Below are 26,052 nucleotides of genomic sequence, written 5' to 3' on the forward strand. Positions count from 1 at the left end.
TCGTGAACTCCTATGACTTATTTAGAGGGAGAAATGCAAAGCCAAAATGGGCGCAATTAAAACCCTAATGATGAACGGCACCGCAATTTCCATATGTCTATTATGCCCAATCCAATTACCACAAGTTTAATGAGAACTCAGAATATGGAACGAGTGAAACGCCTGAAATCCTCCCTCTAACACAAAAAAGGGGAGAGAAGAAGAAGTACGCGGAGTGGTATTGGGGTGGGTGTGTGTGTGTGTGTGTGTGTGTGTGTGTGAGGGGCCAGCTGCGAGTGTGTGGTAGCGTACAGGGGAGGCCTGCATAAAAACTGGTGCTGCGGAATAATAACAAGAGCGCTCTTTGCTTTGCTTTGGATCTTGCCTGAGGCAGTGCCTTGGGCCACCAATTCTCCTGTGGTTCAGAACAGATGAGCAACCAGACCATGTGTCCATTACTATGCAGTGTATTCTAAATATTCTAAACTGACTCCTTTGCACCTTTTCTAATTTAGCCACGCTAAATATTTAAAATACAATTCATGGAACTTTAAAACCAGATGCACTTTGACACTTCACTCAACTTGTTGATGTCTCCAATTAGCTTTTTTTCCTCTTTATATTTGTTCATTCTTTTCTCATTTGACATTTCATGCTGAGCATCCATGCTTATGCAGGATCTCAAAGAACTTTTATGCCATTCAATCCTTATTTTAAAGGGAGAATGGAAGGGTAACATTGCAAATTACTTCATGAGCACGTCAATTCTGGCCTGAAGCATTAAAAGAACCAAAAACATCAGAATCTGACAACAGCTGACAGAGGAGGTTCAAATATTTAACAGATGTTTATCATCTCTCTTTGACAATAATAAAAACCAACCTAATTTTGCAATATAGAAGAAAGTTATAAGAAATACATTTGCCATTAAAAGTCACACTTAATGAACTGTATTAAACTGTATTAGTTTAAATGATGTAATAATGATCAAGTATGGACATAAAAGACATAACAGGCATAAAAAGTTCTAGAGTTCAGACAAACAGCCTTCAGAAACAGAAAATTCCACACACTTTCCTTTGATCGACTCTATTTGCCCTATCTCTACAGCAGGCGTTTGGTTTGTGTAAACCTTTAAAGGAGGTTGGATTGTGACAGTCACGGGGCAGGAGCACTAAAGAAGCCAGGCTCCTGCACTCCTACTCTTCTTAATCATGACAAGTCCTGATTTTGAGAGTGAACCAGTTTGCTTGTATCAGAAAACGTCCCTTTGTGTCCAGAGTGAATGGGTGAGATGCTGTACGCCTCCAAGCCGTTCCAGGTTCTTGCATTTTAACTAAGTGCTTGTGCTGAATGGGTGAGGGGAGAGGCTAATTTAGCTGACACCCTCAATTGGTGATAATGGTGGGCAGGTTGTTAATCAAGTTGGAGGTATGGACCCCGCCGTGCGAAGGAGGAAAGCTCCCAAGCGAGATACAGTGACGAACGCCCACCCCCTCCCTCACCTGACATCGCTGGACATCCTTAATGCACTGCAACCCAACCATAGTCAAAGAGGCCTTTTTTTCTTCCTCATGGAAACACTGACTGCTAATTTACAGAGTTACTGTTGAGTAGGCAGAATCTGCTCCAGTACGGAGGCATAAGTCATATAAGCTCATCTCTTTTTCACCCTTTTTATTTGCAGGAATATTAACATAAGAATGATTAGTAAGCTGGTGATAACATCTATTAAAGTGGTTATTCTGTTTTACAATTAGTGCCAAAATGAACAGTCAATTAAATGTCTGACGTAGAACTAATTTAGGACTATTTTGTTAATCAACTAATTGTTTAAATGAGAAAGTAAGTAAGAAAAAAAATTTTGATGTTTCCAGCATCTAAAATGTGAGGACTTTCTGTTTTACATCACAGGGCTGTCGGTCAGACATAACAAGAGAATGGATGATGGGTGTTTTTCATTAACTCATTTATAGACAAAATGATTAATTGCTTATCTGATAATGATCCCCAGAAAGATAAGTCGATAATGCAAAATTGTCAGTTTTAGTTGCATATCTGGCCATGATGCATAAAAGTATTGATGGTCTGATGGTCACTGAATGATACACAAGGAAACACCAAGCAAACCGTGAAATAAAGAGGAGACAAAAAGGGTTAAAAAAAAAAAAAAAGGGCAAGCGAGTGACTTTAAAAAAAAAGAGTCAGATGAATAATTGAAAACAACGCTTGCTGTCATTTAACTTATCCATGGTGAAAGCCAGTGAGTGACAGTGAGGAGAGACCTGCAGCTGCTTGGTGGGTCGATGGTTATGTTTGAATAAATGGGAGATGAGAGGGCAGATTGTCACGGGGCCGGGGGATCACTCAAATTTTGGGTAGAAAGCGACTCAGGCTCCCAGGGACACCAGTTGAATGGCAGAAGGATTCTTCCTGCTCCAGATCTCTGCCTCTATGCTGGAAAAACCTTGTCCCTTGGCCCACTGTAATCTGTCAGAAAGTAAGCCCGCTGTGACACTAAGCTTTGGTGAAACGATACAGCTGGAGTGGCTGACAATGGTGACGCTAATGGCTTTCAAACTTCCCTTAAAGATTTGAAAATTGAGGAGGCTGAATAATTCACAGCACAACATATGCGACGCCTGTCACTCGGCATCCAGGAACCATCACTCTGTACGAGTTTGTGCGGCAGAAGTTCTGACAGAGGGGAGGAAACTCAACGGATGGGAGGGATCGCCTCACGAAGCCTGGGGAACAGATGAGAGCTTGTGTTCCAACGTGAGACATCTACCATTTGGAAAGAGTGACGTGCACTCCAAAAAACTGACTGATGCTACAAAAGTGACTTTCTGGTATAGAACTTTCTAATGTATAAGACTGTAACAATGAGTTCCATGAATTCTTCAAAAAAAAAAAAAAAAAGAAACACTTTAGTCACATGTAACTAAGGTAAACGACATAAAGCAAAACAGAAGCAACAAATCAATACCTTTTCCAACTTTTCCAACATAGCCGTTGATTTTTGGATCTATTTCTCTTATCTATTTAACTAGTCATTTCTCAGTTAACCCGCTTGCTTTCGTGAATTGTGTGGTCCATTACACTCAACAAAGTCGGTCTTAACTGTTTTATGTTACATTGGTATGTGATAATGCAGTAAAAAATGGCAATGCAATGGTAAAAGTTACATTATTAGATTCTATGTACTATGCCAAAAGCAACACAACTAAACAAAGTGCAAATACCTTTTCAGCTACATCACTTGCCAGCTACATCAAAAATGCCAGAAACTACTGACATGGATGTCTACAAGCTAAAACAAGAAAAACCACCAACAGCAGTTACACAGACAGAACTGTTTTCATTTGATAAATTTCACAAAGTGAGTGTCAGGTTATGATACTAAAACTAATTCTTCGAAAAAACTGAAAATTTCCTAAATTAAACATTTCAGTATATTGTTTACTTTTGTTTTCCAGTGTAAAGAAGAGACAGGAGACGTTACTCCTTAGGTCCTTCATTCACAGAGAGCCACCATCCAGTTTCATCATGTGAAAGCTCATCAATGCACATCCGACATGTCTGTGCCACAATACGGAGGATAATCAAACAACAGGACAGTTCTATCATAAACATATTCATGTCCCCACTGAAACAGATGGAGTGATGTGCTGCTAGCAGCAGCCCTGGGACAGCCTGATTTAATTATTGACGAGCATTAGCATTAGCTACTGTACCTGCATTGTAAAGCAGGTGTTGACTCCCTCCTCAGTTATTTTTTGTCCTCCACCATTACTGTGAAAACACCAGGTGAGGACATGCTGCTGCAAGAGCAGAGCCACTTAACCTCTCCATCAGCAGCCCAGCAGGGTGTGCTGGGTCTGGGGATATACAAAAGGGGTGGAGGAGGAGGAGGAGGATGGGGGAGAGAGGGTGAGGAGGGCTTCAGCAGATGCCAATGTTTCAAGCCTGATGCCGCAGCTGTCAGCGCAGATGATGCCTCCACCGTGAGTGCTCCTACACAGCTCGATGATCAACTGAGGACACTGTGATTCCTGGACACCGAAGCTGGATGTGGAGCCGCTTGCTCCGAGTTCCCGGTGGGACAGGAACCTGCAGCTGAGCATCTCAACTCGGGTGACTGCTGCATCTGAAATATGTTCCCTGGCAATCCAAGCATCGTTCACTGAAGAGCAGGCCTCACGTGTAACAAAACATGTTTGAAGAGGGGGGGGGGGATGTACAACGAAAGGTGATTCTTCTTCGGCTGAGTAGAGCCGTGTTATCGGAGCGCCCTGTGCGCCGGGAGCCGTGATGGAGCAGAAGCAGACAGATGGACGGAGACGGAAGTTTCCGAGCTCCGCCGTTCCATGCAGGTGGTCCTGGGTGCAGGGATTGTCAGCGCATGGTGAATTATTTAAATAGGGAGCGTGGAAAAGGGAATGGCTGCATCTGTCGCACATCCTTTTAAAGCCCCTCCAGCAGATGTGTTTACTCACGGCCCGTACCAGCTAACTACTTAATGGGTCACCATTGGCAGCCAGGAGTTAATTAAGCAGACCTTTTGCAAATGGCGTTCACGTAGTATCAGCATCATCTAACGTCCAGGTCACAGCAGGCGCCGTCGGCCTGTGGTTTACACATGTAGTCGCTCAAGTTAATCTTTTTACTGGCTCATTGGCGAATATCAGACTCAGCTTTACAGTCCTGATCTCTTTTAAAAAGATCTCAAATCTGGATAGGATTTCTACAGCAACTGCTTCAGTAAGAGCAGTAGTACTTTAAATTTTCTTCACACTGATAAGTGAGGAAAATCAACCACTTCACTGTGTGAATTTCCTGTATAATTGAAAGAGACACTGGCAGAAAAAAAAAGACTTTAAATATGTTTTTTCTAGCAGCCGAGGCATAAGAAGCTGTGACTTGCTTTGAAACAGAAAAAAAGAAAAACTGTGAGAGCATAAACTTCCGTCAAGACTGTACAGTTTTACAGTTGTTGTTTTATGTTGCTTATTTCACAAGTCATTAAAAAGAAAAATGTCTCCTCACACCATGTTTTATCATTTCAACGGATTCCTTATTTACGATGCATTCAACATGTTACTTGCAGTGCAATCCGCGACAGGTACACAAAACAATAGTATAATCTTTTTAGAATATTTTTTGCAAAATACAGTTCTTTCTCTCAGTGATCAATTTGATGGACTGATGGACATTGATGCTAACCCCAGCCTGCATCTTTTAATGAGTGTACTGTCAAAGTTAAAAAAGAAATAATCTTAAAAATGTTTTCAAAAATGCCAGTTCATGTAATATTTTTAAAAGTTCCTTTAAAAGTACACATGCAAAAAACGTGTAGGTGAAGTTTGTATATGAACGTATGATTACACGTCACACCTCATATTTCATGTTCCCTCAAAAGCTCCCAGTCCTGTTTCCGCCCCGTCTGTCAGCTTGTGGCAGAAAAACATGTTATCATGAGCAGTTTGGATGTGACCATGAGCGGATTATCTGAGGTGAGGTTCAAGTTGATTTGGAGTAGTTACAGCATCACCGTCATCATATGATACATAATCTGTTTTAAAGCTGAAAGACCTTCAGGAGCCAGCCGCACTCATAATCATACATTTTTGATTGGATTGCAGTCATCCAGGACATTAAAAGCTGTTGTTCCATCTAGAATGCCTTAGCGATCATCTGTTGTGGTTTGGGATTATAAGAGATGACGTTAAAATCAAACAATAGCTACGCAGCCGGCAATAAGTTTATATTTACACTGATTTCACTTAAATCTTTGGGTTGTATGTATGGGGTGTTTTTCTGTCAGGCTCTGTGTACAATGTTTACTGCGTCTTTACACTACGCCAAACTCTTCATCCTTTCATCCACTGTTTTAACATACAGATGATTTATAGATTTAGGAGTTGTTTATTTGCACAAAAAGAAGCATAAAAAAGGACCAGAAAAAAAATCAAGACTGTGCATGTTAAACCAAGAGAGACTACTGAAACAACTAAAAATAAGCGAGAAACGGTTGAGTTATATTAAAAAAAAAAAACAAAAAAACAAAAAACAACTCTATAACTGAACACAAAGGAGAGCAGCACAAAAATGACAAAATGCCTGGAGAAGGGGAAATGATACTCATAGCGGAGAAAGGAAGTATCTGTGCGGTTTTACAAAGGAAGACATAACATGCCAATAAGCTTGTTGATCTCCACACGCAGCCGACAATCAAACACTAAGATATGAGCAACATCTTGCTTTTAGATAATATATTCCAACTATTGAGATGGTCCAGTTTACAAATTGCAGATTTACAGGAGAGTTCACAGAGAGGAGCCTCTCGTTAAAACGTCACACATTTCCTGCTGTCCACTTGCCAAGATCAAAATGTAAATACATCTACAAACACACTGCCCTTATGTGAGCTCCATATGAGTTATTTTGGAAAACCCAAGAATATTGCTATATTTTCTACTTTGAATATTTACAGACCCACATTCATTCGTGTTAGATTTATTTGAATACATTTTAACTGTTGTTTATGCACACCCAGCAACAACACTCTTTGATTTAAGGTTAAAAAAAAATAGTAAAATTACACACTGGGGTCTTTACCGAAATATTTTCACTTGAAAAATACACACATCTTTACTCCCACTTTTATGTGTGATTGCATAATAAGCAAACCCTTACTGTCACTATCACTGGTCTAATTTGGCATAAAATCCGGTGATGAGTTTGGGAAAACAAAGAAAGCCTTTTGTTTCAATGAAGTTCTACACCCAACCATTATTACAATTTATGATTTACACTACTTGTTAATTATTTAATTGTGCCAGTTGATGTATTATTGCTGTATAACAATTTTGATATCTTCTTTATTCTGGTTCTCAACCCACCACTTCTTTCCACTTCCATGGCGAACACTCAAGTGAGAATTTAAAATGCAGCGTGATAAAAAGATTCAGTGATGGAGAAACTCTGCAATGTGTGACTGCGTTTAAATAAAAGGTTGACATGTTGGAGCCAAAAGAAGTAATATTGGATTATAGCAGAATAAAGAATAAATGAAATCTGATAAGAAAATAAAACAGTTTTTTCTGTGGGTGTGGTACCAGCAAAACCTGTGCCATGTCAGCAGTAGACTACATGACTGGCCAGCATCTGATAGCGACGTACTGATATTGAATAAAAAGTCAACTTTGCACCAAATCCAACACTAACATGCTCCGCCAGCAACTCCCTCCAACAGAAATCCCACAAGCTACTTACTGTCCGACTTCATAGAGCTTCGGGGCAGGACACAGAAGATAATCATTACGGACGGTGCTCGGCTTATGATCTGTAAAATTCAGAAATGAGGACAAAATAGTAGTTAACTCCTTGGAATGTAGAACACAGTCAATAATACAGATTGCATTTACTCTTGTTGCAGTAAGAGTGTATCAATAGCGCTATCAATAAGCACTGCACCAGACAAAGGCCACATGTGAATAACTTCAGCATTAAATCCCTGCTTACAAAAACAATACTGCAAAAACTATCTAGCTTTATTTTCATTAACAAACAAAAAAAAAGATTTGAGATTACGATACTGGCCATCACGGGTCTTCAATGTCAAAAAGTTAAGATGTCATTTATTTTGAAATATTTAAAGTCCGAAGATCTTACACAATTGTCCAAGAATCCTCACATGAACTCTCTCCAACCTCACTGACCCTCTGCATTACATGGTTCATATGAATTTCTTTTCAAATTATCAGATGTAATGAAAACTTAATTTCTCTGATCTGCATCCAGGTATGTACCATATATTGTGTCATATGTTTTCAGACATTTCAGCACTCGCTGGGAATTGCCAGAGAAAAGAAAAAAGACAAGACACCAGATACTAGACACTAGATAATGATCTGCCTGTGATCCCCCCGTGCGTGTGTGTGTGTGTGTGTGTCTATTTAACAGAGGCATGAACAATTGTCAGCCACGGAGGTCGTTCGGATTATTGATATTTCTTTTCTGCTCGTCTGCTCAGTGCTCTGAATGGTTTGGTGATGGAGAAGACTGTAGCATCTGTTCCACATATGTGGTGTGTGTTGCATAGTTGCCATGATGCCTGTCCATAATTATAAGTTGCCCCACTGTTAAAAAGGTCTGGGCTGAACACATGCAAAAGTCAATAAGGGAATAAATAGCCCCAAGTGGGCGAATGTGAGACAGTCTAAACTGAGAAAGGACTAACAGGAAGACATCTGCTAATGGCCACTTCCTGATTCAGATGAAGTCCTTTTTTAAAAGAAAAAAAATATGCTTGAGTGTTTTAGTCGAGTTGAAACGTTCAAAATCAAAAATAACTTGTCAAGGAGTGAAGTGTTGTCATTGGCAGTCGTCGATCCCACAGATCCCACGGCCAAATCAGAGCTTGAAAAGATTGGCTTTAGGTGCCAAATCCCGTTTGCTTCCTGAAAAAGGATTTCTCAACAGAACAGACTGCAAGCTCAAAATAAGGAGCACAGTGACCTACATACCCTCCTTTCTTCTGTTGAATTTAGATCATATAGATAGGGAGCTGCTATGAGATAACAGATACGTCGGGACAGGGGTTTGTTTTGTCACGTCCTTCCTCTTGGATCAGAGGATGTGTTGAGTTCAAGTGTGTGTTTTATTCTATGTTTTCTGTTGCTGCTCTGCAGATTTACAGATAATAAGAAATGGATACAAAAAAAATATGTTAATACATTAAAAGTATTTTTGTCATCTTCTTCCATATTAAAAATAGCTCATATTTTCATATTTGAGCCAAATCAACTTAAATAAGTCCTGGATGTAAGAACAATTAGTCAGAGAGCATGAGGATGACTTCATAGGCACAAAGTGCTGCTGTGTGTATGTGAACTTCCCCTATGCTTTCTATTTAAGAATGGGACACTATGGAATCAATTGTGCATTGTCTTCATGGCTGCAGGCAAACTGCAGGCTCTGTGTAACTAATTGTGGACAACATGTAAGTTGACAGAAACAAAAGTTTTCAATATAAACGCTGAACTCAGCTCACACCGAGCAGCTTATTGATCCGTTTAAATAAATACATTGCATACAATGCAAATGAGTCTTGCTTTCAAAAACACCTTTGGGAGCTTTGATTAAATTCAGGCATCTACAATCTATACCCACATTTTGTCTACCGTATTTTTCGGACTATAAGTCGCACTTTTTGTCATTGTTTGGCTGGTCCTGCGACTTATACTCTGGTGCGACTTATATATTAAAATATATACGGCAATTTCACACGTTCACACTGACAGCCCCGAGGGGGCGCTCTAGGCTGGTGTGCCAGTATCTGCTACGCCCATTACTCCTGTACCACCGAAAAATTAAAACTTATAAAGACAACTGAGAAAGACTGAACACAACTGCCCCAAAAAGAAAATCAGACCCTGCAGATTACAAGCAGCAAGTAGTGAAATATGCAGCCGAAAACGGTAATCGAGCAGCTGAGAGAAAGTTTGTAGTTAGCGAGAAACTTGTGAGGGACTGGCGAAAAGCGGAGGATACTCTAACTGCAATGAAGAAAACCAAAAAAGCTAATCGTGGGCTAAAAGCTAGGTGGCCACAGCTAGAGGAACAGGGTTTGGTAAACTTATGTTGTTTATGTTATAGTTATCTGAATATCTGTTATTGTGTTACATTAACATACCAGACACCCATTCAGCCCGTTGTTCTCTAATCTATTGTTATTACTATAATTTATCGTTCAAGATGAAATATCTGTTCTTGGTCTCTGATAAATTTCCCCACAAAAATGCAACTTATAGTCCAGTGCAACTTATATATGTTTTTTTCTTCTTCATTATGCATTTTTTGGCTGGTGCGACTTACACTCCGGAGCGACGTATAGTCCGAAAAATACGGTATTTTTATTTTGCTGCTTTATTGTTCTCCATGCTAATACTGGCCTTGTCTGATCTAAGATTTATGATTTATTTATTGTCAAAACAACAGCCACAAATTCCAGCTTGACTGTTTTAATTTGTGATACTGGATGCAAGCTTCAAGATTTAGAATCAGAGGATGCATCAGTGAGGGCCAGACAGAAATTATTACCCGACAGAAAATATCAGGGCTGAGTGAACATTTTAAACTGCATTTCGAGCATTGTGCTTAAGAGGCAGTGCTGTAAATACAACAAACTGAATTCAACATGTACTATAGTCTCTCATGATTTCTACCACTCACTGAAGGTTTGCTTGTCCACTATGAAGCTGCAGACGACGCCTTCATTGCTGCGGCCCAGAGTGAAGCCGTTTCCTCTGAGGACGATGTCGAAGGACTCTGTGGAATGTAAACAAATGAGAGATAAGACTGGAAGGAAGAACGAACATATAACTGCAGAGTTTCAAGAAGTTGCCCAAAATCACAGGATATCTGCATACAAAGTTCCAGTGAGCCTCGCTGCATTAACCGTCTACCACCAAGTGTGAAGAGTTTCATGCATGTGAGCAACAGTGCATTTATGTATCAGAGATTAGAGATTAGACTCTCTTTGGTGCAGAGATATGAAACTTGAGTTAACATGATGGTGCAGGAGTATCCATGTAGTATCCCATCAGATGGGGGGCAGGATCAGCAGCAAATATACTCCTTTGAAAATTATATTTCTACAAAAACAAGAATAAAAAAGCAAAATGTTTGAGCTCCGAGTTCTGAATTCTGTATATTATGTTTATTTCACAGAGCCTCTAAGAGACCTGCAGATCAAACAGTATTCAAAGGGCTACTTCCCTCTTTGAATACGCAAAATGTGAGTTATGCATATTCAAAGAGGGAAGTTAAACAGTGATGCAGGGTAAATGTTGAAGGGGCACAAGAAAAAAACTTGAAAACCAACCAACCAAAGTCTGAAATAATTAGCATTTTTTTAGGTTCTCTGGGGAGTTTGCTTTCAATGGTGCAAGCAGATTTGCCTCACCACCGTTGAAAAACGAGACATCTTTTCAGTGCCTCTTGGAAACATGTCGTGAGTTCAGCGAGTAAGCAGTAAAAGGATGGAATGAATGTGCATAGAGCTCCAGGGACTGACTGCAGCAGGAGGATCCACTCACCATTCACACAGACACTGGAGGGCTCCACACTAAGGATCTCTGTACACGATCGCTTTAATATCTGGAGGATGAGAGGGGAGGAAAAAAGTAAAATGGGTACATTATCACTTGAGGGCCAAGAATAAATACATCAAGTCCTGGTTGTTATCGGCTCTGTCAAGTTTAGAAAACAGATTAGGGTGCAACACCTGAGAAATGTCTCACTCCTGATCGAGGCCTGGCGGCTAAAGGAGAGCGCCGAACATCCACGGCGAGCAGAAATGGCAGCTGTGTTAGTCTTTATGGGAAAATTATGCAAGACTATTACATTTCTCAGTTCTATTAAAAACCTCCGGGATCCCGCATTACCATATAAAGAGGCCTGTGTGAGCCCACTGTCATGGAACTGCACTATCCGCTATGATTCAGTAAATCAACAAAGGACAAACTATGCAAATCCCAGTACACAGTCGGTAAAAAGAAGCATATTAACTGCAATATAGGACACTTGAACCTTTCATTTGATGTTGGGTGAAACTTCAATCTGAGGAATGGAAGAGGGAAGTGTGTACGGCGGCCTTATTAAATATGATGGTTTGATATGGAATTGTTAAAAGGGGAGAGGGTTGTAGATGACAGCTGGGAGGAAAAAGATCTGCTGCTGTTCCTCTGTGCCACTATTTTCCCCGTCTAATTACTTCCTTGGCAGAGCCAGAGAAAAAAGGAGGCAAAAAAGAAAATAAAACAAAACTGATTGCTTAAAATGATGAAGGGACCCGATAAGTGTCATTGTTTTCCCATTCAGTATGAACATTTTTGCTCTAAAGTGCCCTTTGGAAAAAAAAGCACTTGAAGAGATCAAAATATGGTATTTAATCAAGAAATGTGGGTAAATGAAGTCATTTGTTCGCGTAGAAAGATCTACAAACTAGATCCTTGGTGGTTTTCAGATATTAAAATATAAGCTCTGAATGCTGAGGCCTGAACTCAAACAGCAGCTATTCATTTCTCTGGGATCTTTTGACAAACATTATTTACAGGCTGCAAGGGGAAAAGGAGGCAGTCGTCCAAATATCCGAAGTCATCCAAATATCTCAGCCAGTGTTGTAAGTGGTGAGGTTTCTGCAAGGATGAGGCTGATCTAATCATTTTGTGGAAAAAATTGGGTGAAAAAGTTCAGGACAGCATTTCTGTCAATCAACAGGAGCACGTCATATAATGCAGAAAATTCTGAAGTCTGCGATACTGTACTGGTACTACTGGTGTACTGGTAGCGAAACTCAGCTGAATGTGTTCAGTAAATTAAAGGAAGTTAACAATAACAATGTGGTTTCATTGCAATTTGGGGTTTTCCCAAAAGGCCAGCAGCTCAGACAACAAAGGTCAAGTGTAGAAAGAAAGAAAAAAACAACAAAAAGAAAAAGAAAAATGGCCTAACAGGGTGCACAAACACAACTTTGCCGAGCTTCTTTCTGCGAGTTTTGTCATGCTGGTCACAGAGGCAGCGTGGATCCTGCAGCAAAAGGCTGCACAGATGATCTCAAATCCTCGAAATCCAACAGAGGAGCGAGGAGGCCAACTAGTCAGGAATCCAGTATTACTAATCAGAGAAGAATGCTCCGCGTTTCATTTGGATGCTAGAAGCGTCACTGTGCTCAGCGCCTCCGAGGACTGAGGGGATGAGCTTTTTGTTGTTGTGCTGAACATTCTTGTGCAGGCTTTGAAAAATTTTGGAAAGTGCTGTGTAAAAATATACACGAGTGCAATGTGGAGGACGTCCTCGTGCATAAGGATGTATTAATGCTCTTCTCTGGGTGAAAAAAATTTGTTGCTCAACACAATCAGATTAGAAGCATATTTTCTTCTAATTGTCAATAATCAAATTCACCCTTTCAGAGGCTTTAACCACATTTCAATGCTAAGTATGACAAGCTGTGTTCACATGCTCACTAGAGAAGACAATATTCTAGCTTTAAACTAATGTATGACTTTCTCTTTTTCATTTTTCATAGTGCTAGTCACGATTACTCACACTTTATGACAATCCAACAACTATTACGCCTGTTTCAAATGAATCATGGCCACATTTTTTTCAATCGCTTTTTATCATTTTGTTGCAAAATGCATCACCTGGACTCAATTCAGAGCACCCTAGATGACGTTTGGGGTGTCACACAAAACATATTTGTCACACATAAATTTTAACTAATGGTCTAATCATCATTTGTTTCAATTATATGAGATAAATATGAAGCGAAGGGATTTAAAAGGTGCATTTGGCACCCAAGATATTCTGCACAATACTGTCTGCACCCATACATTGTTCCACTTCCTACATTTTGTGAAACAACGGATCTTCATTTAATTGACAGTCATATTAAAAACAACAGAATCACTCATAGTTGTTGTACTTCACACCACAGAAACAAGACACACCCATTGGCTTTTGCGTCCTTCCAGCTGCACATCTGACAGCTCAGTCTGGTTCTGCTCTTTCCCTAAACACTGCTGGCCTTGTCTACTCCGACACAGATGTAAGTCCGGCTCAGGTCAGCGAGCTCCGCAGGGCTCCGGGCTCAGATTCATGTAAAAATGTTGCCATACAAACCCCCGCCTTGGCTGACAGCATTTAGGCTAAAAGCTGCAGCAAATGGAAAGTATCACTAATTGGCTGGCAGCGGACGACGAGGCTGCATTGGAAACTTCATATAAATACTGTTTAAGGGACTCTTATACTCTGACAGTCATTCACTGATTCCAGCATTACACTGACAAGATGGGTTTTGATGCGTTTCGCTGCCTTTTGTTCCAAATTTCTCATCAAAAATAAAAAATAAAGCCATTAATTGTACCAGAGGGGTGCTTCTGCACTGAGAGTTTTGTCACTCAACACAATGAAAAGACTGTGAAGAGGATGTCATATGGACAGTGACTAACTGTCAAGCTGCTCCCATTACAGTGTCTAATTTGCTTCAGAGTGCTTTAGACATTTCCTTCTCCGTCTACAAACGGAGGACACAATGAGCAGCTCTTTCCACAGACATTTTCCATGCAGCTTAGCAGGAAGTTCGCAGAGGTTTTGCTTTAATTTGTGACAAACTTCAATGAAGCCAAGGCAGGAAACAATTTTATCCACCGGATTACCAAATTTACCCACAATCTGCACTATGTTACCACCTTCAATTATCTCTAAAATAAGTCAAATGACCTTTATATGACTACCAGTTTTATGGCCAAGAGTCTGGCTGGGGATTAACGTAAATTCCACCCATTAATCGTAAATATCAATTAGTCCAACATACACAAACACACACATACACACTCACACACACACACACAGACACCCCAACACAAAGCAGGAAAACTTACAGAATTGACAATGCCTTTGAGTGCGTGGAAGCCATCTTTGACAGGAAACACTTGGTCCTTGGTGTCCGCAATATCAGCAAGCTGTTGGCATCATGAAGGAGTTGAGTAAACAAGAGGTACTGCTGATTTAATGCTGCTTTCTTCTTTTTCTGTTTTGCTCCTTATGACTGAGCACTGTCTTTCCTTTCATATCATGGGCAGGAGGAGACATAGCAGATGGCATGACTGTGGCAAACACTTTGCTCAACCATAAAAAAAAAAAAAAAAAATCATTGCAGCACAAACTGGGACTCAATATTGCCTTTTGTTTTTGACTTAATAAGAGCTCATCACAACGTGGTTACCAATAGTTACAAGGGACAGGCCACCACTTTGGAGGAGAGACAGTAAAACTACAGACATCACTGACATAAGAAGGACAGATTGTCACTTCAGTGCAGCTCAGACCGAACTAAGCCCGGGAGGAAGATTATCTGATGGTGAGAAAGTGGTGAACAGATTTTTCTGCAGTCAATCATATTTATTGATAAACAGTGCAAACCCTGTGGTGAGTCGATAACTGATTTAAATGACGTCTTTAATCTACAATTCCCACATAAAACACTAGTAATGTAAATATTCGTAGTAACCTTTAATTGACGCACTACCCTGCACATCAGTGTTTAACAGATTTTTAGTCATGTGACCCTTTCCAATTGTGAATAATATCCAACACAAAAAATACACTCTGTGTGTGCTGGAGGCACTGCAATATTGTGATTTTTATCAGGAAATGTGTGAAGAATTGTCTGATTGAAGATATGTTTACACTTCGATCAACAATCCTCACTCATTTAGCGTCTTACTAAGAGCGCAGAGGCTCAAAAACATCAAAAAGTCATTTATGGAGCTTCCACAAAATGGAACAAATCTAACAATGTCAGAGAGTTCACTCATCATACTAATGTATATGCAAAAGCACATAAAAGCAGAGCTACATCACAGATTAATATTTTTTGTATGCTGATGTACTGTCTGAATGGGAACTCCCTCAGTTTAATTTTCATTCACTTTATTTGGTAGTTGTATGTGCAATGTAATTAAAGCAGCTACAAGAGGTTTTTCACTGCTTACGAAAACGTCTCAATTCAGTACTGATGCTTTGCTCAGCTTTCTGGGTGAACACACCCTATCACACCTTAGTAAAGATTAAACTAGAAATGTATCCAAAAATACAGATGTTGCTGTCTTGGAAGCAGGAAGCGGACTTTTCTCCTTATTTTGGCAAAACAGTGACTATGTAGAGCATACTTAGCATACACGGGAACATTTGAAAAGTGGAATATTATGGAGGTGTTTGATATTGATTAGTTTTTTCCCTAAGAGTTTGCCATTTAAATCCAGTGTAGCTAACATGAATCAAACCTGGCCAAAGCTTCTGTTGTCTCTTATAAAGTACAAACTTTGTTGGACATCCTTTAAGCCCACAAGGTTTGGAATATCACTTAAAGACACGGATTTTCTATACAGGTAATGGCACTCTCATTACATGTGTTTACCTTTCTCGACACCTTTCCAGTATGGTGCCTCTTATTAAAAATGTAATCGCTAAGCACACATTCAGATAAGTAAAGCTCCCTTACCTGCTGCTCGTCAAAGTCCTTAATACCCACACAGTAAACACGAGCGCCATACTTCCTTGCCTCTTCAGCCTGCAGATTAAACAAGTGTGCATGATGTGCAACAGGTCGAGTGTAGAGAGCAGAAAAAGGCTCCAAAACACATTCAAGAAAAAAGAATAAATATTTCACCAATTAAGCAATTAAAGGAAAACACTTATATCTGCAAACTGAGCTGGAGTAATACAACTGTTCAATGATCAGCTTTGTGGGTCCCAGCATGAAACCTGTTTTGACGGAAGAATTTCATCATTTTGATGATACCAATCTCACCTCTTTCACTGTGAGCTCATGAACGTAAACTGCAAGCTTCCCATCCGTCAGAGCCAGGATGATGCTGGAGGATTTGGTCGATTGCGTCTGTATCTGAACTGAAGCCTTCAGGTTCAAAACGAATAACAAACATTTCACCAATCTGAGTCTCATGATAATGTGACTGTTTGTGAAAAGCTTCTGTGCTGTCAACGGATGTATGTGAGAGCGTAAACTGACCTCTTTTATTCCCTCATGCATATATGTTTCACCTGCCGGTACCACGGCCCGCAGGGCCTTTAGACCCTCTTCTATCTTGTATCTTAAAACAGACAGAAAATAAATGGTTAACATTTTGTCTCTAATGTACTTTTACTGTGCCGAAATCACTTCAGAATCCCATGCTTAATTTTTTTACCCTGTGTGTGTGAAAGTTTCTCTATCATCGCCTCATAGTTAATAATTTGTAGAACCACTGCATTGTAGTTGCATCAAGTGGTGGATATTTGTGGTTATGCTCATGCAGATAACCACAATTTCCAAAATGTGACATTCACAATTTGGTTTTTTGTATGATACTGTTTGTATGACACTGCTTTGGACTACGGTAATTAAGTCAAATTTTGGTTGCACCTCATTTACATACCGAACGTTTGGATGAAGGTGCACATAAGCACATAATTGTTTTATTTTTATTATCACACTATCACTCATAGCAATTTATATGGTATGTTATCAGGGTGATTTTGTAACGTCCGTCCAGGGAAAAATTCTGTGCACTGTCCGTGGCAAACCAACAGATCAGGCAAATCTAAACTGGAATCTTCCCATTAGTTTATTTATCCCATTAGTTTACTGCTTTTGTATTCCTTAAAACTGCTTTATTAAGTATTAACTGCTGTCAGACCTGTTTGTTTTGTTATCATATTCACCAAGAAAGGAAGACAAAGAGCCGCAGTGTCGTCTCCTTATCCAGTCTACCTGGACAGTCTGTCATTAGATGAATAAAATCAGCGAGTCTAAACTATTTCACAAATGAACGGCAGGACTGAACAATACGGAAAACAATTAAAGTTATTTCATCTTGCAATAACTTAACATACTGTTCAGGTGTTGTTGAAAATTAGTTGAAAAGCTGCTAAAGCAGCTAGACGAGAAGATTTGTTTTTGATCAATCTAGCAAATTAACTACCTGACACACCAAGCTACTTCATCGCAATGATACAAAAATCATGTAACAGTCTGAAGTCTCCCACGCTGACCAAATACACCCAGATACATTAAAAAGGAACAAGCTACAACAGTTTTCACTGTGACAGCCAACACATTTATCCTGCACTAAAACTGTTGCTGGTTTGATACAACAGAGGTACTCATACAGACAGAGTCACACAGCAGTGTCGTGAAGCCGTTTCACAGAGTTTATTTCAGAGTTCAGTACCTGTCTCCAGTCAGGGGCAGCAGGACTGTTGCTTTGGCCGAGAAAACGATGAATGACACTCTCATTCTGGGGCTAAAGACAAAACAAAAATCAAAAAATAGGAGAAATATTAGCTTTCTTTCAAAATATCTAATTCCAAAAACAGAACAGCACTGAGCTAAGACAACATACTACAGTGTTATATTATTTTTCGGGTTTTCTCCTTCCACACTCCATGAAATCATCACTTCCGTCCTTAATCCTCTTTATCACCCACACACACAGCATGCCATATAAAATACTCAGAATGGCTATAAATGAGTCAGTGTGACTGACAGCGTTATATAAAGCTTTTACATGAGCTCAGTTTAGTTAAGGAGAATGAAAGAAGCATAAATAATTAGCCAAACACAAGAGGCTCTTTTAATGTCAACTAATGCGACTTAAATCAGCTTCTGTGGGGCTGACGGAAGTGATTAATAAATTCACAGACAGGAAACATGTTGTGGCGATGAGTCACACATAAACACACACACAAATATATACTTTGTACCTGTGACTTTAAAAGGGTGCGAACTGACACTGGACACTGTGATGTGTCTCCGACCACAGAGTGTGGCATGAGACTGAGTCTCCTCTGCACAACCTGTACTGTTTACATTCAGTGTCCCTCTGCCATGTTACAGCACACTCAGTGTCATCAATATCAACAGATTTTTTTTGCAAACACAGCTGATTTCTGAGTACATATCCTGCTGAAATTTGTCAAAACTAAATCAGCACAGAGGTGAGGAATATGCACAACACCCACAGTAAAAACGGACTTGAAAATTTCACCGCCAAAGGCATCGTTCTACTGAGGAGAAACAGTCCAATTCAAGTATACAAAACGCAAAAATTATATTGGCAATCCACACACAGCAAAGGTTTTCATGCCTTTTCCCATTTTACAAGAACAGAATACCTGAGGTTTGTTTTCAACATTTGAACATATGTTTTCCGCTACTGTAGTTTGAACAATATTAACATGTTTTTCAACAAAGGCCTTGTTACTTAACTAAACAATTCTAACATCTCAAATGGGGGCCTTTAAGTGGTTCTTAATACAAAGCTATTGCACAACAACTCTGCCTTTGAACAAGCACTCAGTGCCAGCTTTCAGTCCATGGTCGTTTTCAATATCGTGTGCAAGTGACACATTTCAATCACTACTCAACAGTGAAGTTTGTAACCCAGCACTAGTTTGATTTTCTTTCACTCTTCAATTGTTTACATTATATCTAATTAATATTTTAACCCTGTTTCCCCTTTATTATTCTGCTTTTGTCATTTCAGTCTAAAATATAAAAAATATGTCATGTCGGTCAATCCTTCAAAATGTTTTTGTATATATGAATGTAAAATGTGTTTGACTTAATTCTGAGTATTTTTATTCTTGCAAGATGAACTAAAGGAGGAGAATCTCCTCTCCAGATCAATTACATTTTCTTCGGATAACTTTAAAATTCACTGTGTAATCAGCATAAAACAGGAACAGGAACTGAAACAAAGCTGCTATTTTTTTTTTAGTTAAAATTCCTGAAAAAATTGCTGATAGACATATTTTAATCAGCTTATCTAATACTGAATATACAATTAGAAACTGCCGTTGATACTGACCTAAAACAGATTAAGTCGCAGCAGACTGATGTGACCAATACACATTAAATATTCTAACTTTCTAAGTCACTGTTGTTAATAAAAAGATAACAATTCAATTTGATAAAACTCCTGCAACGATATGATTCACATCTGCACAAGCCTAAACAGTAAATGCCACTGTATGAGCATCTGCACCTGTGTGTCAATATGATCCACTGTTAGAGCTTTGTTTAAGCTTTCACAAAGCCAATCATTTCTGCACAGTGATGAACAGTGGATACACTGAAAAGAACGGCCGAAAGTACTAACTGAGCATCTCTTTTTAAAATCCTTAATGCTACGCGTGAGCAGTAACTCCAGCCATCAAATCAGTCAAATGTAAGCGAGAAAATACTACAATACTTTCTGAAATACACACATGAAAACATAGTCTTCCAACATGGAAGTACTCAAGCAAAGCATCAAATAAAGTACTAAAGCACAGAAGTACAGGACTCGAGTGAATGTTACTTCCCATCTCTGTTACAAACACAAAGCTCACGGATGCCATCCCACAGAGCGAGTTAAACTTCAGATAATTAAGCACACAAGTGTTTCCTTCAGAGATGCGAAGCCTTCGGAGCATAAGGAGAGGTGCTGATATTTCTCACCCACGTGACACATGGCCCAGTCGCGATCCTCCCCCGCAAACATAGCACAATCTTTAAGCCACACGGCCAGATTTGGCAGCGAGCAGTAGCAGCCGTATACGTCCACATCCTGTCTGCAAGTTTCAGAGTCATATGTGGACTAAAAACTAACCACGCTCAAGTCACAGATGATAAATCGTGGGTGGTGACTTAACGTCGAACTTTAGGTATTCAGTGGAGCTTATGATCGTATATGTTACCTCTGAAGCAGTGTTGAGATATTTTCTGTTTCAAAGAAAGACTACGGATAAAGCGGCAGCGATGCCAAGGACATATCAGAGGGTGGTGGTGGTGGAATTTTTTTTCTTTAGAGGGATGGATGGGGTGGTGGGGAGGGGTGGTCCAGTTTGCTCCACATGGCGGAACAGAAGAGCTCTTGGTGAGCGAGCATTGTTTAGCAGATTGTCCTCGTTGCCTTCCAGTGTTCTTTTGCTTTACTGTACATTGTCTGCCTGTCAGCCGTTCTGTGGTGGAAGCAGGGGATAAGTGTGGAGCCGGACCCCCCCGGTGCAAATGGCCATTCTCACAGCCCAGAAGACTGCTCCTCTCTGCCACCCACTCCCACCTGGTGCCTTTGCTATTTTCTTCAACCAACCACTTCATTCTGGCTGGGTCGCTACCGTCTGTACTGTGCTGGCAGGCGCCATTTGACTCAAACGTTATGCAAGCTGAACGTTTCAATCCGGTTTCTCTGGTTTGGTCCTTTTAATGAATTATGTGCAAAAAGGGTGCCATTGATTTTGCGATTTTGATAGTTTGTAAAACGGGTGGGAAGTGCATTAAATCTACGCAACAGGCTGTAGCTAACATTGCATGTTCTTTAATTACATACATTTATCTATTAAAACAACTAAAGGTGAAATGAAAGTATTCTGTCAAAATCCTGCAAATGCTGAATATCTTCTCTGGAAGAATATGCTTGTTAAATGTACTGTTATTATTGCTGAATGTATTTTGATATAGCTCCATGCTGCTACCGTTGTTAAAACATGGCTTGCCCTCCCTCCGTGCGGTATTTCTCTGTCTAAGTCTGGGCAGATTAATTTCACTTCAAGTTTTTTTTTTTTCTTATTTCAAAATATGCACATTATCGAACACTTGAACTTTTTTTTCAGTTTCCAAAGAAACTGCATGACACTTACAGTGGTGACTTTGTGCTCACCTCACAAATCTGTCTGTAAGGTTCTTCACAAATGAGTAAATCTCGAACCAGTCATTAGAGACGCTTCCAGACCTGAAACAAGAAAACAACAGTGAGTTTGCAGCTCGTCAGTGGCAGCAGATTGTGTGCTGGGGAGTAAAATACTGTACAGTATTTGTGCTTTGTACCACAACCACAGTTGGACATTAACACCAGCCACATGCTGGATAATTGTGTTGATAAGTCTGTGTTCTATAGCAGCCACTTCAGCTGTTACAACCCTCAAATTTTCACAGGAGCTTTGCCTTTCTACAAATCTAGTTGGCTGGTGGAGTTAGACTTGATTTCCCAAAATAAAAGGTAGAAAAATCACCCCAGTTACTACGTCTAATGAACAGCCATTACACAGAGGTGGACATAACTAAGTACAGAACTTCTAGTGCAGTTTTAAGAAATTCAAGTCAATTCAATTCATTTGTTCAGTTTAGTAAAAACATGCAACATCTCAGAGGTCTTGACGGTCAACATTAGCCGTCCTGCTGAAATTTTTAAGAAGACAAGAAAAAAAGGCACAAATCAGAGCAAAAGTTCAGAAGGACATCCAGATGTGCAGCATTGGCCAGGAAAAGGAAATAACAAAAGATCGTTGCAACTGTCATTTGTCCCTTTTTATTAAGCATTTTTTTTCCTTCCATGAGTTCTTCCTTCAGCCCTTCTTTCTTTGCTTTCTTCTGCTAGTATGAAGTTGGAAATAGCAGGTTCATCTTCATCAGACTAAAAATCACTGTGGACTTTTGTTTTATTAAAACCAATTAAGACTTGGTAATTGTTGAAAACAACGCATGAATTTCTCACCGTGGCTAAGGAAAAACCAATGTTATGTTCAACCTGTAGCCTTTGGCCCTCATCACCCCTCGAAAAGTCAGTCTGACCACAATGAACATAGTGTGTAAAATGTGTCCTTGATGTAATGACAATGAAATAATTTAACCAATAATTACAATTCGATATATGTGCAGAGAACAAAAAACAGAAGAGTTTGACCATTAGGAGGCTCATCTTTCACACCACCTCTGTCTCTCTCCTCCCCGCTGCCCAAAGACAAGGTCACACATCACAGGGAAGACGCAACTGTAAAGGAAAGTTCCACTGCACTTTGACAATGCTGGAGTGTCAGCGAGTAATCAGCAGCTGTTAACAGCGGTTAAATTTTGTAGAGGCATTTAACCTTGACTGCTCCAGAACACATCCGAAACATGTTGATGGTGCGAGTGATCAACAGAGGCATTTCAGCCTTTCTGGCTTTTCAACTTCTGTGTATTTCCATAACTGTCCATCTCACCACGATCTCACTGTGTTGTGCAACGGTGACTATCACTGCTCACAACGAGATTCCAGATGTTTATCTGTGCATTACAAATTCACCAGCCTTTATAGAGGGGCAATAAATCAATGTAAGTTACATACAGTACAGTAACATGTAACATAATGATTTCAAAATACACATTTAATGTTACCTTTTCCAGGAGGTTAGGGCCACATTACCACATAAGTCAGTCAGCTCTGTCAGGTCATCACTCTAGGTTTTCATCTATCTTTACCCAAAGCACTGTTACCCTGTGCACTGATGCATTGCAGCTGTTTTCAGCTATATCAGTTTTCAAGATATAGATTTGGTGGTCAACTAGAATTTACAGAACCACAGTTTCCAACCACAGAGCTTGGCTGTAAACTAAACTCTTGATACTAAAAACACTTAGTAACATCTAAAGCATCACCTCACATGACCTCACATTTCCTTGGAAAGAGTTTACTGAGTGCTCAGGAAATAAAAGAGAAACGTTTTCATGAACTGGCACCAGAATGAGACCTGAGACCACCAAAAGGAATGCTTTTTTGTGTAGGAACATTGCAAAATTCTGCTTCAACAAATTCTGGTGCACAGTTTGCTGACATTAAGGCTTCTGTCTTATCACACCCAATCAGGAAATCTGAAAGCGGAGTGTTTTATCTGAAGGGACAAAGTAAACTTCCGGCAAAGAGACATGCAACTATTTGACGCCCAGCAATCACTGCACATTATGTGTATATGTACAGTATCTTTCCCCAAGATGATGATGCACATGCAAATCATATAGACCCCAAAGTTTTAAATGTAAAATGCAGAGTAAACTACTATCTATTCACTTGGTCAAATTTGTGCCAATAATCTCAGTCATCATCCTGTAATTACGCAATTTCGAAAACGGTAGGGTCATTTGAAAATAGGTCAGAAGAGCAGTGTTTCAACTCAACATCCCTGAGTGATGGAACGTTTCCAAGCCGGGGGACGACAGGATTAAAAACACTTGTTGTCAAAGCTGTGAACTCTACTGCAGCCCTGCAAAGTTTTGCTGAACCGACTGAATCGGGCAGCACTGGATCTGTGACTTTGATGTCTGAGGCAGCACTTCCAGTGCATGAAAGACACAGGAAGTAGTATATGCTTGCTAGTTTGCATGATATATGCGCAACATCTGAGGACCTCTCCAAGATGGTTAAGGTCTTCTACTTGGTTTTAAAATGGTGCAGCGATGCAACCTTCACAAAATGTGGCAAAACATATTAATTCCTTAAAGACTTAAGCTTTTTCTTTGTTATTGTGATGAAGGAAGCAATGACATTCTTCCTTTTTCATGGCCACTTCACCACACTGGCAGCATGTATCATGTAACGGTAACAACAGATGCACAAACCTCATGACAGCATGTGCTCTTTAAGACAGTTTGCTTAGGGCTTGGTTGACCCTTGGTGGATAAAACCACTAGGTTAGTGTTACAGAACATGTGGTTATGGCTGGGTCTGTGTGGTTCCCTGAGGTTTGTCTGAATAGTTTCTTTCTCCAATGTGACCACTGAGCATCACACAACTTCAGCCAATCAAAGACAGGCCTTACTTATCTCTCAAGTCATAAGCCTGGAGTCTGGACCAGATTTACTGAGGCTCATCCTAACCAGTTTCAGACAAGTACTAAAGCACTGAGGAAGACAATAACATGCACACCTTTGTTCAACTTAGACATACGTTTTTGGAGGTTTTTTTCATATTATAGTGCTCACACTACTAACTGAGTTTGATATTCCATCACATCACATTGCCTTTTTATTTAATGTTGCTGTAGCTGTAGCTGATGTTATACTGCAATCTGTGAGGCAAGAAGGGCAGCTACGGAACAAAGGACTGATGGGTAGAACAAATATTGATCAGTGAGACGTCAGGGTTCCATACACATCATGATACAATACGGACATGACATGTCTTCCACTCTTCTAGTTTCAGGCTTTCCACCAGATTTCATGACCTGGCTGCAAGGACTTGCTCTCCTTCAGCCTCAAAAGCATCACCGAGGTTCAACACTGAAGATTTTTGATAAGGTCGGGTTTACAGTCGACACTTCAGTTCATGCTGGATGGGCCTGAAGTCTGGGTTCTGTACAGATTAATCAAGTTGTCACGCACTAAACTCTGAAAACCATTCCTTTATGGGCATTTGTGTACAGTGTCACGATGAAACAGAAGAAGGCCTTCCCCACATCATTGCCACTGGTCATACTGTAGCAATCAAACTTCCCTTTGCTAAAAATATGTCAACACTCCTCTCCTTTTGGCCATATTAGTTACCCAACCTCATACTATGGTGTCACCATTTCTACTGGCAGCTACCATGAAGCAGTACGTGACCATGGAAAAACTCTTAGAGTGGCAAAACGTCCTGGTCACAGAAACCAGTGTCACTCCCACCTCACATCCTTCCTCTTCTCCCTCCACATTAACAGTTTATCAGAAAAACAGGCCTGGAAGTATTGCAGAGTGCAGCGACACTATGCGTTTCACAGGTTAGCTTCGATAAGAGCGGACAGAAACAAAAGCTGACAAACTTTTACTTACTTGTCTAAAACAAAGTAGAGGTCGTAGGCTCCGTGGCAGGACGCCTCCTCTGCCCAGCAAGACGAAGCAAACAAACCCAGGAGGACGACAGCAACCGCTGCCGAAGTATACCGACTCTTTCCGTGAAAAAGTTCACCCTCCGCGGTGAAATAACGTGACCACCTTTCCAACATTTTGTCCCCCCCCCCCTCCAAAAAAACAAACTCGTGAAGAGTTAGGTTTCGTGTTGAAAACCAACAATAAATAACCTTTAGGCAGCTTCACAGAGCGCAGCTGTCTACGACGTGCACATCCCTCAGTGAGTGCTCCAACATGTCAAGTTCCTCCAAAAACAATCAAGATAACTGCCTGACCTGCGAAATAAAGGAAATCACCCCTCCGACGTCAACAGCTGGGCAATTTCCTCATCTTCTTGACTCACTGTTCACTCACTCACATCCTTAATAAAACCAACCTGGCTCCTGCATTCACACCCAAAGAAATCCTGTTTAGGAGATAACCTAACTCAATGCTAACGGCAAAGTTCACCGTGCTAAAGTACATACTACAAGAAAAGTTAAGCTGCCTTAAAGTGCTCCTCCAAAGCTCGTACTTCTGAGTGCAGCCGGCGTGACAGCCCAAAGTAATGATTAGACTATAAAATGATTGCAATATTCATGTGAGCTTTAACACTTTCACGGTTTATGTTTTGTTTTATAAAAGCACTGACACAGGGGCTCAACGCTAATGCCCAGCAGATTATTTAGACAGATTATAAACGTATATTCGGTGTTGGAAAACTGATAAAGCTACATTTGTAATTGTAGTTTGGTAGTAAAGTTTGAGCACTCAGCATTGGTAGACCTACTCCATTTTTTACTGAATAAACAAACATATATATATATATACCAGTA

The 26,052-nt window shown here is 40.1% G+C and overlaps 1 protein-coding gene across 1 annotated transcript in view; it reads right to left on the reverse strand.

Moving 5' to 3' along the window:
* antxr2a (ANTXR cell adhesion molecule 2a) overlaps positions 1–25,714 on the reverse strand; it is a 71,484-nt gene extending 45,770 nt beyond the window's left edge. Inside the window, exons 1-10 of the mRNA XM_046385898.1 lie at positions 25,160–25,714; positions 21,255–21,326; positions 17,784–17,855; positions 16,583–16,664; positions 16,364–16,468; positions 16,055–16,123; positions 14,433–14,513; positions 11,085–11,145; positions 10,219–10,314; positions 7,258–7,327 (exon numbers count right to left, since the gene is read on the reverse strand). Coding sequence (XP_046241854.1) covers positions 7,258–7,327; positions 10,219–10,314; positions 11,085–11,145; positions 14,433–14,513; positions 16,055–16,123; positions 16,364–16,468; positions 16,583–16,664; positions 17,784–17,855; positions 21,255–21,326; positions 25,160–25,332 — 881 coding nt within the window. The 5' untranslated portion in view covers positions 25,333–25,714. The remainder of the gene's footprint in view (positions 1–7,257; positions 7,328–10,218; positions 10,315–11,084; positions 11,146–14,432; positions 14,514–16,054; positions 16,124–16,363; positions 16,469–16,582; positions 16,665–17,783; positions 17,856–21,254; positions 21,327–25,159) is intronic.
* Positions 25,715–26,052: the final 338 nt, after the last annotated feature.

Source organism: Scatophagus argus, chromosome 4 (assembly GCF_020382885.2).
Source record: "Scatophagus argus isolate fScaArg1 chromosome 4, fScaArg1.pri, whole genome shotgun sequence".
Classification (NCBI taxonomy): Eukaryota; Metazoa; Chordata; class Actinopteri; family Scatophagidae; genus Scatophagus; species Scatophagus argus.